General features: G+C 39.1%; 1 protein-coding gene across 1 annotated transcript; it reads right to left on the bottom strand.

The window, feature by feature from the left end:
* On the bottom strand, positions 1-9,443 carry slc22a6l (solute carrier family 22 member 6, like). The gene is made up of 10 exons (XM_034683756.1): positions 9,042-9,443; positions 8,845-8,948; positions 8,491-8,645; positions 8,220-8,388; positions 8,013-8,136; positions 7,803-7,918; positions 7,485-7,699; positions 7,287-7,395; positions 3,446-3,649; positions 1-305 (listed from the first exon to the last, which is right to left on the bottom strand). The coding sequence occupies exons 1-10, from the start codon at positions 9,441-9,443 to the stop codon at positions 218-220; spliced, it is 1,686 nt and encodes a 561-aa protein (XP_034539647.1). The 3' UTR covers positions 1-217.
* Positions 9,444-15,499: the final 6,056 nt, after the last annotated feature.

The raw sequence follows: 15,499 nt of genomic DNA, 5'->3' as shown, positions 1-15,499 counted from the left end.
CAGTATATAAAGTAAACCATGTCTGATTGTTTGTGGCTAGTCATTTCATTATATTGACCTGTTAACAATAACATTCAAACTCCATTTTCCGGCGTTCACAACAAATAATGCACTCAAAATGAAAATCAAACAAATAAGCAGGCCAGAGAAAAAGCAGCACCCACTCTACTTTCATTAACATGTCAGTAAAAATGTCAGGAGCAGAGCAGAGATGCCCTCAGGCAACCTGCTTTAGGAGATTCGACTGGGTGTCTTGCAAGATTATTGCTTCCTTTGGTGTCTTTTTGGAGCTTCTCCCAGATCCCCTGTTTTTGAAAAAAATAAAAAAAATAAAGCAAACATGGATTAACACATTTTTTTTTCACCCTCCTCTTGAACAGGTGTTTCACAAGTAAATCCTATTGATGGACCACTTCCAAGTGAAGATCTCTGGCTGAGAGTCCTCCTGGATAATGTTAGATTGTCGTTTAGATTTTAGGTGAAACTACCTTGTCCTCATGATTTTATTAAATTAACTAAACCAAACTAGTTTTATCAGTTATATAATGACATTCAAGTTTATTATTATGACCATTTTCTGTTGATGCTTGTTGTTGTAAGTCAGGTAATTTTTCATACAACATGCTTCAACAATAGTCACATTCCAGAAAGTCAATAGACCAAAACATAAAAACCAGCCTTAAATCTAGGTAATACAACCAGCGACAATGGGACTCGCGACCCCCGCTTTCCCTCAAAGTGATTTAATGTGGCTTCATTTAGCTGGTCTGCAGAAATTAAGCCTACCTGTATGAGCATGTGGCTGTGCTTCCCGTGCTGTTATGAATTAACCTACTGCTACTGATGCTTTTGATAATTAACATGTCACCAACCCTAAACTTCGGAGTCATCTGGCAAAAAGAAAGGCAGAAAAAACATTACATTTTCTATTTTCAAGGTTTTATTTCAAGTTTAGCTACTATTTTTGTCAATATTTTTACTATAAATGGGTACTATATTTAAATAACTTTTGTCATTCAACTTTTTTATTGTATTTTTTCAGTATTTTTTTGTTCAGCACATGTAAACAAATTATGGTCATGTTTGTAAATGAGAACTGGTTCTCAAACATAATTTACCTGGTAAAATAAAGGTAAAATAAATAAATAAATAAATAATATAAGTAATACAAAATCAACAAAGAGAAGAAAAAAAAATATAATAAGATGCAAAAATAATAACAAAAGGAATAATAATAATTAACAGTACAAACAAAAATGAAGATAAACAAAAGAAAACAAGGTAAATAAAAATAAATAAATAATAATAATACATATTTTAAGATATAACTTTTTTTTTTAATCATGGAAGACATCTCAAGACCCCCCATTTGTGTCTCACGACCCCCCAGGGGTACCCGACCCACACTAGGGGACCCCCTGGTCTATGCTGTGAAGAGGTAAGAGTCAGTGTGGAGCACTAAGAGGAAAAACGGCAGTACACCTGTAAGGCAGGAACTCCTTCATTGCTACCTGTGACCTCACCCGAAGCCCCAAAATGGCGTCCTTATCAGACCACGGCCGACAGTTTCCTTGTTTGTTTTGTCATATGGAGGACACTGAAGAGGATAAGGAGGGTGGAGAAGACGGCTGTCTAAAGAATATTCACCAATACAGTAAGTTAGCTAAAAGTTAGCTTCTGCTATGAGCTGTGTGTATCCTACTCATGTTAGACAGGGAGCTAGCAGGTAGTTTCTTGCTAGCAGGAGTTTGTTGTGTTGTCTCTGTGGACTCTCCGCTGTCCCTCAAGTGCTTCAGTCGTTTTGCTCTCTGCTGTTGCATTTTATGAATCCACAGATGCTTTTTCAGCTCAGTTATATTTGTACTGTGACTTTCTTTGATTATATACCAACTTGTTTTGTTCAAGAGTAATCTACAGAAGTAATTTTGTGATGCTAATTTCTTTCACCAGCTGTCACGGGAAAATAAAAATCTCTCTCGGGACATATTTTGTCCCGTTTTTGGGGGAAAATTCAACAACTTCATTAGATTTCTGTTGTTCTGTAGTCTAGAAAGGTCCCCCTATTTAAAATTGTCTCTGTTTTCTTCCCGTCTATGCGTACGTCACAGGCGCGCGCCCTAGCGTTCAAAGCGGCTCAAGCAGGGAGGGAAACTTGACCGAACAGAGACAGGAAGCGGAATTGACCGACGTACTCCGCGCTGAGGTCATCTTTTCACCAACTTTTGGCGTTTCCATTTGAAATAGGAGGACTGACGAGTAAGGAGATGGAGCAAAAACATGCAAGGCACCAGCACGAAAATAAACAATATACTAGTTACAATCCTGACTGGGCGACACTGTCGGAGTTTGAATGGGTACGGCCGACCAAGGGAGACGATTACTCCGCCACATGCTTCTTGTGTCCCGCGAAAAATGTCCGTAAAATATGAAGGGGAAAACGTATTGGAAATCCACGCAAAAACAAGAAAGCATTAAGCTGTGGTATCAAACAAACCAAAACAGGCAGCTATTGCAACTTTTATGAGCAGAAGAAAAGACAAGTTTGCAGCGGCAGAGCTTACCAGTGTCCTATGTCTGAATTTTATGTTCATTTGGTCAGTCTGAACTGGTAATATGGTTATGAATAATGAGGGCCCTGATTTTGTTGATCTTTGTAAACCTACCTTTCATCGTATTTATTATTGTGTGTGCATGTGTGTTTGTCTGCTTGTTGTGATGTTTGTCTGTTTGTCTTGTCTAGTCCCCTTGCTCTCCCCTCTTCTCCCCTTCTCTCATCCACCTCAGCTTTCTGACTTTTGTTCAATGACCTCATGTCAACTGTTCTCTTCTTTAAGGTATAATTGATTCTCTAAAGGGTTTAAAAATGATCCATGTTAATATCAGGAGCCTTGTTCCTAAAATTGATCTTCTAAGGGCCTGGGTTATCCTGCATAAACCAAATATTATTACTATTTCTGAACTTTCTCTTTGTTGATGCTGTCTATTGTCATGGTTTTGTTCTATGGTGGGGTGCTGGGTGGGTCCAGGAGGAGTAAGGGTGAGGGAGAGCTGTCTGTGTTTGTGTATTTGTGTTTGTTGTGATTTACTGTTTTGTGTGTATTAATTTGCTTTGTGTTTTTGTTGGGACCCCCTAAAAAAAGAGATGCTGCATCTCAAGGGGCTATCCTATAATAAATAAATGACAAATTACAAATTAATAGTGGCCGAGCCCTCCGCCCCAAACAATTGGTCGAGTGTCCCTTTTTTTCACAAATCCAAGGTGGCAACCCTTTCACATGCATTTTATTTTATAACTGAATCTTCAATAATTCTCTTGTTATTTTGAGGTAATATTATTTCTTACTGTTTGTTTTTCACAAGTCATTATCACCTTCTTCATACCCTCCATAGCTCCCTAACTCACACCTCCCTGGTGTTGCTGCTGTTGGCTGAAGCTCAAGCTTACCTGTCTTCCACATCTTGTATTGTATCAGGAAGAGGTGATCCAAGTGTTTCAGGGAGAAATATAGCTGCCGCTCCGCTTAATATAAGCGATCCTCCGTAGATCAAACCTGGTATCCAAGGCAAGTAGTCCCCCATTAGAAGCACCATTGGGGCCACCATGGATCCTACACGAGCCATCATAGACACCCAGCCCATACCATTCTGACTGCGAGAGAAAACAAAGCTGTTAGATGTCCCTTAGTGCCAGGCTGCACTTTAACTCAGTGATCATGATGCATGCTATTTTTTCAGAATATCAAAGGGATCTAGTGGGTTCTGAGGAGTCACGTTGTCTTTGTTTTAAATATAAAAATACATTAATAATCATCAGAGTAACTGAATAAGTAAAAATGTATTTATATAGCACTTTTAAAATAATCGGTTACAAAGTGCTTCACAGGCACAAAACAATAAAAACAAGCAAGATAGAAACAAAATACATATGCAGAAATAATCAGACAAACAAAGCAATAGACAGACAACAGTAGAGGTTAGATGGGAGGTTCTATGAAGCCCTGAGTATACAAATGTATTTTGAGTAATTTTTTAATGCTATCAACAGACTCAGCAGACCGGACGGCTTGAGGGAGCAAATTCCAGAGGAAGGGGGCATGGATGGAAAAAGCACGGTCACCTTTTGTTTTACAGTTAGAAAGGGGGGGGAATGGAAAGAAGGCTGAGATTAGATGATCTGAGTGGACGAGGGGTGGAATAAGGAATGAGGAGTTTGGATATAGGCTGGAAGTTGATTAAACATAGGGATGGACAGTTGTTATGATATTAGCTTCCCAAATAGTCACTGAAAAGACAATGTGTTGTGACAATCCAGAGTAATACCTTCAAGGTTTAAAGACAAATTTGATAACCCTGATTCTACCATGGAAAACCTCATATATTGGCATTTTGTGCCTGAAGTTGCCATCTATTAGAAATGTACACCCTTCTTGTCAATATAACTTGTTAAACCATTAACTTAGTAATACTAGCAGGGGGGATTTATGTCTTCCCCCCCCTTTTTTCACATTTGGATCATATAATGGGAGCATGCCGTTATCTAAAATAGCCCAAAAAGAAGAATGCCCTTTGAGCCCTCCAGGCAGGGCTAAATCCCCACAGGCTTCAACTCTGTTGCTATTTGTATATTACATTAGTGACATTTTCTGAGGGACACTAATGGCTCGTTTCCACCAAGCGGTATGGTATGGATCTGTACAGTTTGGTAAGGGTCGGATCGGTAACCCCTGATCCTGTTTGCGTTTCCACAGCTAACCGTGTCCCACTTGGTGGGCGGGGTGTTAGCCTGATGCCGATAGCCGCGTCAGCTACGTAATAGCGTGACGTCATGGCAGCGTGACACAGTGTACCCCGCTAACAAATACAACGAAGAAGAAAAACGTGAGCAAAGTCTGCACCTCCGCGGTCGACCATGGAACGCTGTTTCTTGACGCCATTTTCCAAACAAAAAAAGTTATCTTCCCGAAGTCCTCTGGAGATTTAAACATGGCAGGGTTATGTGTTGTTCGTTATTACCGCTGTCACACAGGAAGTGACGATTCTTGCGACCAATCAATGGACTGTAGGGTTTCTAGCTCCACCTTCTGAGGTCGGATCGGTATGTCTGGCACCCCAACAGAGGGGTACCAGAAAGTGGGACGGTACGGCTCGGTAATTCAGGGACCTGTCCCGGTTTTAGTCAATGGAAACGCCACAAAATGCGTGCTGTACCGAGACGAACCGAACTGAACCACTTGGTGGACACAGGGCTTAACATTGAATTCAACTGAAAAACACAACATACACCACTTAAACTCTAAACTGAACATTTCCATCCCAGCTTGTTTCACTAATCATAATGCTGATGCAATGTAGTATAACAACATGTAATTGGGTCAGAAGGCTAATGGTTACTATTTAACCAGGTAGAATGTTTGTATATGGTTTGTTTTTGGTGTCACAATAATAAGAGAGGACAGCAAACAAGTCTTGACATAGATACGTTAAAAGATCAATGAGTGAGTTTGTAAACAACAGATCTGCAGGCAAAGTTACTGTCTATGGGTTTGTCATGGCTCTGATGCTCCACTTTGGGGCTGTGCATTCAGACGATATTAGATTGTGAAGGATGAGAATGTTTCCATGATCTGCAAATCCAGAGAGATCATTGTACCAGCAGATCTATCTGTTGTTGTTCTTTGCTCATACATGAACGTATGTCATTTAGTCCTACCTAAATGACATCAATCATTACCTTGGACTTGAAAATGTTTGCCAGCTTCAAAATATTTTTTTACAACTCAGAACAGAATAAAAGAACTCTCGCAGTTCCTAATTCATGTACCAACCCTATAGAATAAAATGTATATCATAACATTACCATATGAATGATGTTGCTTTAAATCTAACAGGAAAGGCAAATTCATGCAGGAAGTACCAGACGTTTGTTATTGAAATAAATGCTTATGTACTAAATACCTCAGGAACAAAGTAAAGTAAATGTAGACTGATAGACTAGCTTGAGAAGATCGCCATTATTTAGCAAGAGTGCACTTCGTGTTGTTGTTGTTTGATGTCCATTGTACTTGGCACAAGTTGGCAAAATTGCACACAAAGATTTAACATGAGAATGATCAAAAACAGATTTTCTTTTAAAAAGTCACTTAAACAAATGCTGATAAATTCCTCATAGATGTTATTATTTAATCACTGTTTTGAAAGTCTTTGTTTTATTCATTTTTGGTGCCACGTGTTTGTGACAACTTGGTTTTTGTTTCCATTATTTGTAGTTTAATGCTATTCATCGTTTATTTGCACAGATTCTTAGTTTGTTTTTCATTTTCATTCTTGATTTTTATAATTAGCTGCTATTGCATCTTTTTTTTTATGGATAATGTGTGATTTTAAATAATTGTTTTTCTTGTTTTTGTTTTGTTGTGTGGACCCCAGAAAGACTAGCAACCACAATGTGGAAGCTAATGGGGATCCTAATAAATAAAGAAATAAAGAAATAATGACTAAAATCTGGTATTTTATTTGTGTTTATTTTTACTTTTATTTTTTTTATGTTTTATTTTATTTATTTATTTTATGTATCATATCTTCTTTCTAATTCATGAGTCCTTTCTGTTTTCTTGTTTTTAAGATAACTTATTTCAAAACACATGGGATTGGACTCTAGTGGTTGTCATTGTACGCTGTGTTCTTGTTTGTCTGTAATAATATAAAACTGGGTAACATGCACTTTTGGTTAATGTATACAGCAGAAAAACCTAATAAAATTATATAATAAAAAAAATGTACTTCTGTCAAAATGGTCTGTTATTCTTTTGGTATTTTAGGGCTGTATTTATTAGATAGGGAAACTGGTTTGTTAGTACTGGTCAGTAACTTGCAAAGTAGTAAGAGAATGACGGTAAACTCATGATCGGGATTCTGCCATACAAAATCTGATGGTTTTGACATATTGCCCCACCGACTCCAAATTATCCATGAAATGCAAGAATCCCCTGAGATGTTTCAGTTGGAGGAGCTGTCTTATGCAACAAAAATATGTAACTGAATGGTCACTTAGTTTATGATCCTCCATATGGCCCTGGTGTCATCTTGGTGACTCTGTTTGACACTGTTAATATGTAACTGCCCAAATCCTCTCTGACCTCTAGCTGCTCCCCTGCAACAGAATGTATTTGCTCACTGAATTGCAGAACACACCTACCACACAGCCTTCTCTGCAGAAATTTACTGTAAACCTCAATTTTGGTATATTTTAGGAAATGATACAAGTAAAACACTTGCATCAAACTTACCGAATAATGGTGGGGTACAGCTCTCCAGTGTAAAGGTAACAGCAGTTGAAGGAGGCAGCCAGGCAACCTTTACCCACACAAGCCAGACTGGTGCGCAGAGTCTGTTTATCTGCACAGGAGTGGAACATGCATCAGATCACTGTGTTATTCCTGTGTGGGAATATTCAGCCTCTGTTTGTGTGCATGTGTTTTAAATACCATAGGGCACCAGCAGGTTGGCCAAAATCATCAATCCACCAACTATGACAGCTCCACATTGTGATGGACGTCTCCCGAAAAAGCTCATCGTCACAGTTATGACAACTTTAGCAGGGATGTCGACAGCTCCGAAGATCACTTGGATTAAATAGATATCCACTCCAAACTTTTGCAGATCCATTGCGAGGCCATAGTAGGCGAAGCTTGTTGAGAACCTGGATGTAAAAGAAGAAGGAAAAAACAGGCACTTTGTTATTGAATTTCATATTCCCTCAGAAAAAAAGTTCTATTTTTGTGCAACCAGAGTGCAACAAGTACCAGACGGCACTGAGGCAGATTGTCATGTTCCTCATTGTGGTGGTGCGGAACAGATCCAGGATGGTGTAAGTGCCCTTAGAACAGGACAACTCTTTCTTCATAGACTCCTGCACCATCTATGCATGAGGAGAGAGATCTGATGGTTGAGATTTATTTTATGCACAGTCATAAACTCAGAGAGATGCTGCAGTAATGCAAACCTTTCCTCACTTGAATGTCAATTTTATCTCCCTCCTCGCGGCGCCCGTTGAATTTGGCCACACTCTTAAGGTTCTTGATGGCTTTCTCAGGGTTGTTACTCAAGACTAACCATCTTGAAGACTCATGAAACCACCTGTAGGGTGTGAAGTTTGTTATTAATGCAGTTGCTGCAGCATCAATCATGGAGCCTAACTTTTATTTGAGGTTGGTACTGACCATGCGTAGAGGAAAAATACATAGAAGGGCAGAGACACAGTTAGGGTTAACCACCTCCAGTCCCGGATGAAGTAGGCTATGCATGCCAGGATCAGCTGCCCCACTGTGTAGCAGTAACCTGTTAATGTCCCCACAACAGTCCGCACCCGAGTGGGGATCCACTCCACAACTGTGAAACAATGAATCACAGAAGAAGAGATGTTTTATAGACTTTGTAATTCAACATCCTACTAAACACTGTGATTGTTCTCCATCCAGGTGAAGATCTTACTGAGTGAGAAGGTGTTGAGCCCCATGCCGGATAAAGCCATGCCACATGCAAACCGGGACAGGCAGAAGAGAGAGAAGGAGGTGGAGAAAGCAACGCATGTTCCTCCCACAGCCATCAGCAGGTGACAGAAGAGCAGGAGGATGCGTCGACCATACCTAAGAGTCAGGTGGATTTACAAACACTAGGGTCATTTTTAGTGGAACTGTACAGGCTATGGCTTGACCAAGATCTCCTTTTCTTATATGATGTTTCAACTGTGATCAAAACATTTAGCAGACAAGTAACATCTAATGTTAACTTAAAAAGATAAATACCTTATGAATAAATATACCGTATGATTAGTAAGACGATTACCTGTCTGACAGGCCTCCAACGAGAAAAGCTCCTACCAGCACCCCTCCCATGTAGACAGTTTGACTCATTTGCTTCAAAGAGCGCATATCACACACCAAGTGAAACTGATGAAAATGTCAGAAAAATAAAAACAAATAAGAAGAAACCACACAAACACACATTCAAAAAATGATTTAACAAGATATACGCAGTCCTACATCAGATATGATCGTGGAGCCATGCTCAGTCATGTTGTAGGACCACCCGTCTGTGCATCCCTGCAGGTCAGCATCCCCCACATCGTACAGATCCTTCTCCGAGAAGCCAGAGGTGTTGTTCTCAGCTGCGAGGTGCCACTGAGGGGTGACGTAACGCTGACACCTCTCCGGCTTCCCTGTCTGGTCCAGCGGCACGGTGACGAGAAGCATCTGCTCCGGGCTCAGCTGGGACTGAGAGAGGTTAGTGTGAGCGCTGCAGTAGTGAGCGGGCACGGCGGCCACAAAGTTCTGCAGCAGGTTGTGACTGGCCATCAACAGCACGGGGGTGATGAGGAGGGTCACATGGAGGAACTGGAAGCGACCTGTGCTTCCCACTTGCTCCAGGAGGTCACCAAAAGCCATCGTTCCTACGGGTAGAACTTCACAGGGTGACTTAAATGTAAAAGGCTTTAGATCCTGTTGGGTTCCTTTTAGAATAGTTGGAAATTAATAAAACAAAAAGAAAATATTTTATATTCAATAAAACATCAGAGACATGATTTTAGATATGTTACAAAAAACTTACCAGCTGAATTAGTCTTCTTTTGAGAGGTAACACATCTTTAAAAGTGTATTAAAAAGTAGGATACTTTCCTTAAAACACCCATGATATTTTATCGTCTGATAAAATCCATGCAAAAGGTTCCAAAGAGTCGTCAACAACAGACAAAAAGCGAGCAAACAAAAGTAGAAAAGGTTGCTGCAGCAGTGTGTTGGAGAAAGAAAAGCTCTTGAGGTATTAGCAGCTTGATCGTCTAAACACGTAGGTAGAATGCTGATTCCTGACTGTTCAGTAACAATGTTGTGCTCAAGTGTTTCAGTGTGACTGAGCTCCAGGATCAAGAATGTGCACATAACTGAGCTCAGCTCTTTTTCCCTCTTTATGAAGGACAGGGTGATGGGGTGCATGTGTGTGTGTGACTCTCTCCTTGTGTGTGTGTGTGTTTTTCTGTGAATGAGTGTGTGGACACATGTGAGGTCAAGCAAACTAATATGGCTTTATTGGTGCTTCTCATGCATGTTTTCTGTAATTATTCCCCATGTGGTGCATTAATCTTTAAGGATTTTTTGTCTAGACTGGAAGTAGAAGGTGCTTAGCCGATGAGGAAAAGAACACTAAGTAAATGCTGTTTGACATATATTGCAAGCATGGTAAATATTCAACTATGTGATTGCTTGAACCGAATGTGTTTGAAACCAGATTTTCAGACCAAAAGTGGTGACACAATGACATTAAAAACTACAAAAATTATTACTTGTGTTTAAAAAAAGGGTAAAAATGTATTAAACAGTGCTTGGAGAGTCCATGCAGACAGACTCAGGGACATTTCTGCCTGGATTGAGCCCTGTTGATAAGTTTTGAGGAATGTGTACACTTGTGTAATGATCAGCATGAGATGTCAGAGTGGATGAGTGGATGAAGCTGCAGGTGCATCAAAGCACAACAATAAACTCTCAGTTTAGTCAGCTGCGAGACTGTAATCAGGGAAGAGTTTTTTTCCTTTTGAGTCACTTGGAGCCACAAAAGGAAGAGTATTTGACAGAAATTTAGACGATTTAACTACTTAACAAATGTTAAATCTGCTAAATCAGTCGCAGAGAGTGAAACGAGAAAGTTTTAAAGTGGATGATGACTTTTTTCTAGAGATAAGGGTAGGATAAGTTCTGGATTGGAGGCAGGGTAAACTATAAAAGAGAACTTTGAGCACTTACAAAATAAATAGTGCAATGTAATCAGGTATTTTTTCATGTGCTGCTTCGTCAGAGTGAGTGTTAAGAAAACTTCTCAGGCATGTACAGTCAACAGTGGACAGACGTTCAGACTCTCACTTGTGTGTTGCATTGGTCTCCGTTCTGAGGATTGTGAACAACTCAAATTATGTAAGAAGAGATTAAAACAGACCCCCAGTTAAATAGTTATTTTGTACTGGTTTAACTTGATGGCTTAAAGTATTACACAAAACATTTTAACCATACAGCTCAAAAGAAGGTCAGAGGTCACTGCAGCAAGATAAGGAGCTCAGTTAACGCTGAAAGTCTGCCAAGGTGAGATATAAGGGTGCTGAGACACTTTGTATGGAGGCCAACAACAGCCATGTTTGAAATTGTCTTTTAATAGCATTACCAAGAGGTTGAAAATTAATTTCTATGTTATGTAACAGGATAATGAGGATTATTTTCATGTGATAAGTAGAGCTGTAACAGTACCTTGAGAAACATTTGAAAATCAGTGCACAGAAGAAATTATTCAAATTGCCGAGGGCACTATCTGTCTTTGACTTCTTCTGTTTGACATCGTTCTCTTACGTCTTTAACTAGATAGAGATGTTATATATGTAGCCATGGCTGTAGTTGTGAAGGTTTTGCAGTTGAAGATGCACTGCCATTGTTTTCACACAAAGACAATCCCTAGATTGAACGCCAAAATATATATGTTGAACAAGTAGTGGATGAATTCTCTCTGTATCTTTTTTTCCATAGGAAAGTGCATGTTTGTTCATGAGATGACAGACAGTAATCACTCAAATTTCCTCTCAGAGATAATAAAGTGTAACTTGACCTTGAGCCTCACTAGCCAATTAGTTTTCGTATTATTATTATTGTTTGCCTGAAATGCTTGATGATCATTTGTTACGCCTAAGCTGTAGTTCAACCAACCACCACTTGGTAAGGCTGTAGCTCCGGTCAATAACTACTGACTTAATACTGTAATGGTTTACTATCCTGATATAGACAAGCACAGATGACAGATAGCATCTCTTAGCACTGCACAGTTTTTCTCTATTTTGATCCAAAAATGGAGATAGAGTTGTATGCAAGCGGTATCCTCTGGTCCTAAAATATGAAGCCCATGCGGAAACTGCAATTCATTGAGAATCTGCTTGAGGCTGAAACCAGGAAACCACCGGAAACCACATAGACACCCATTCAAAAAAGACGATCTTTACAGCATTAATAAACATGTTTACAGCCTGGTTCAAAAAAAGGCTTGGCTCTACGTAGCTAATTTCTCTATCGGCACACACTGTACGGGGGGTGAATCTTTTTCTGACGTGATGGTTCAGAAGATATTAAGATTACGAGTTTCTTTTTTTTTTGCCCAAATAAGGACATGACTCAGTTGACTCCTGGACGGGAACACACAGCTGTTGGTTAAGAGGCTCAAACCCCGCCTCTTTACGTCGCACATTGCCTGGTTGATTTCCACATTTTCAATGTGGCTCCCTCCGATGATTGGCTTTAAAACAGCGCTCAGGAACAGATGGGTGACGTCACGGATACTACGTCCATTATTTATACAGTCTATGGTTGTATATAGGCTGTGTGTGGTTTTACTGGCATATAACAACTTGACTGGACCAAAGGCTGCTCATGTAATGTTAGCCATATTTGGCAAACCTTTAGCCATGGACTGTTTCTGAATATTTATCTTAACTTTAGTCGAGTTGGCCAATCACAGTTTACATTTCCGTTTAATGCTAGGAAATAAGTAACTTTTGAACCTTCCTAAGACTGTGAACATTTCTAACTGTTGATTGTTCTTTTAACTGTTTTATTTACTCCAAAGACTTAATGAATAACTTTATCTCTTCTTTTAAGCTTGAACATACACTGGGTCACTAACACCCTTAAATAATAAGAATAAACTTCACCCAATGAACCCAGCATCACCAATCATGTGTTTAGTATATTTACTGGTTATGGGTTTATTTATCATGCCTGCAAAATATTGATATCTTTGGTTAAGGAGATAAGTATTCACAAAAAAATTGACTCCTGTTTTTTTGGGGGGTTTTTTTTAGATATTATGGAACACTTGAATATGAGGGTAAGGTACATTAGATCACACTAGATTTACCTTCTCAAGATCATTTTAGTAAGTGTTTAGGAAAACTTATTAACTAAGCTGTGATTAGCATATCTTCAGATGTTTAATGGGAGCTCTCTGATCAAACATTTTCAGCTTCTATTAGGAGTGAAAGCCATCGAGATGCCATCTTTGCATCCAAACACAAAACTCCTGATTTCAGATAAACATTACAGAAGACACCACTTTTTGTTTCACGTTATAACTTGTCAGTTATCTTGTTGTCCTGAGATAACAGACTCATTTTCACAAGATATCAAAATAATTGACTTGTGATCTTTAGATAACAGCTTAAGACAATTTGTAAGTGTACAACTCTTCTTGGCTCCCATGCATTTGCATTTGACTACTTGTCTTCCTTAAAGCATTGCCTCTGGCATCCACTTTTGAATGTTTTTTGTAACTAGCCCCTTTGAATAACGCTGATTACCTAGATGTGTTAAATACTTGATTTTGACTGGCCCAACCCCCATAACAACGCTAACTGATTATCCGTACCACAAGTCACACCAGGGACAACCAGACCACACAGCTTGTCAAATCAATCTGCATATAGAGTCCAGCACATTTCAGCTCAGTCTGTTGACACTGTGGCTTTGTTTAAGAGCTCTGCCCACCCTGTCAAGATTATAATTTGCATAACCACTATAGATCACTACAAAGGCAAAGTGTTAAAACACATTAAGACAAATAACCCGAAAAGTTTGTGTATGTCTACAGCTAATTTCATGACAATTCATCTTCTCTATGAGACACTCAAAGCAGCCATCACACCTTATGGTGCCCCACAAGAGAAGTCCTGATAATAGCCTCTTTCATGAGGACACATGAAGAAAAATGTGTACAGTCTACAGTTTAGGAATGTGCAGTTTAAACAGTCAAAGGTTTCAGTTTCTTTGATATCTGAAGCTGTTGTATGTTTGATTTGAGTTTGACCTTTACACATGTTGGACTCAAAGACAGACCCTGAAGAGTTATCTTCTAATTTATTGCACCAGTAAATCCTTAGTTAAACACTGACACATATACAACAGTAACATATTACACGTTCTCTTATGAGTCTCCCGTTCTGTTAATAGTTAAGAACACAAGTGAACATATTAAACTTTGACCTTTTGTCTCAGGGCAGACCCAAAAGTCTGAATCCATGAACATGGAGCTGGTTCTTCTCTGTGAATGTTTTCAGTAGTCTTTGTCATGATGATACAAAGCTTGATCTGACTTGGCAGACATTCTTGATAATGTTTCACCCCTCCTCCAAAAAGCTTTGTTAGCTCTATTCAGTTCTATTACATGTACTGTGCTCCACAGCCATTGGTTCATTTGCAGCAACATTCAGTAAATTCAGATGAAGCCTACTGTCTCATTAATATTTATAAAAGCACATATTGTACCTTTTGGGATTTTAATGACTTTTGTCAAATAAAAAAGATTTATAATTGTGAGTTTTAAATCAGTCCACAAAACATAAAGTATAAACTAACTTAAACTATGTTTGTATTTACAATATTTCAAGGTAATTTCTGTATTTTTCCAGCCTCATTGTCTATCCAAACCAGATGAGTAATAATAGACTACCAGATTTAATCTGAAAGTCCCCAAACATTAAGGAAGTAGGTTTAAAGCCCAAAAAACAGAGATCAACAATCCACAGTCTATAGAAGTTAAACATCAGTTGTTGTTTTTTACAAAAAGCTTAGTGTTAAATACTTAAGTCAACAAATAAGTGAAAGACTAAATACTGCTGTTCCACTTCTCCTTTCTTGTTGTCATGCTGATAACTTTTGGGCCACAGCTTTATCTTTCACTCTTATCCTCCCTGTTTGTTTGCTTTGTTTATGGCCCTCTTTCCTCTGCTCTACATTGTCCCTTTATCAATTGTATTAAAGCCTCTGTTAATGTGATACACCCGGATCCCTACCCTTTTGATACCTTTGTCCTCTCTCCCCAAAAAATGCCCCTTTCCTAAAATTCCAGCTGCTTAACTCAACATTTCTCAGCTGATGTGATTTAAGAGGAGGGGAGGAATCCAGCAGTGTGCAGCTCAGTCACTGCTGTCCACTCTTGTGAGTGTCAATGTTCTGCCTGATTCTTACAAATTTCACTTGATTTGATCCACAAAGTGACACAAAGGTCCTTTTCACAAAACTGTGTAGCTTCTCTCCATGTAGAGTAACTGAAAAAAGATGTTCTGTGTTGCAGAAAATCAACACCTACAGTGATTCTTGCGTCATCCTTACAGATTGTTACCATAGTAGCACAGTAGCGTATTTGTCTTCCCTGGATCTACAGTGAGGCCTCCTCACTTTGGCATGTTTCCCTAGATTACAGACTTTCAGGTCTTGTACAAACATGTTTTTTATTGATGGACAGCCTTAAATAAAACTTTGGACTTGTGATTACCCAAACAGGTGATGTCATCATTAAGTAGTAATAGCTAATAATGACCATCCAAATATGTTTGAGAACTAGCTTAAAATTACATCCTGTTCCCTTTAAAGGATGAAATCAGCAGCTGTTCCCTAGAACATGCACAAGTGAGTCTGTGGAA

Source organism: Notolabrus celidotus, chromosome 5 (assembly GCF_009762535.1).
Source record: "Notolabrus celidotus isolate fNotCel1 chromosome 5, fNotCel1.pri, whole genome shotgun sequence".
In the NCBI taxonomy this organism is placed as follows: Eukaryota; Metazoa; Chordata; class Actinopteri; order Labriformes; family Labridae; genus Notolabrus; species Notolabrus celidotus.
The sequence above is the reverse complement of the archived record's forward strand: the minus strand, read 5'-3'. Positions and strand labels throughout refer to the sequence as shown.

Bases quoted from the DNA above. Each gene is read 5' to 3' on its own strand.
- slc22a6l (XM_034683756.1), bottom strand. From the start codon at position 9,443: ATGGCTTTTGGTGACCTCCTGGAGCAAGTGGGAAGCACAGGTCGCTTC. The intron at 8,949-9,041 runs GTAGGACTGCGT...CATTTTCATCAG, and splicing joins GCTCCACGATCATATCTGAT to TTTCACTTGGTGTGTGATAT. The intron at 7,700-7,802 runs GTACTTGTTGCA...TTTTACATCCAG, and splicing joins ATCTGCCTCAGTGCCGTCTG to GTTCTCAACAAGCTTCGCCT.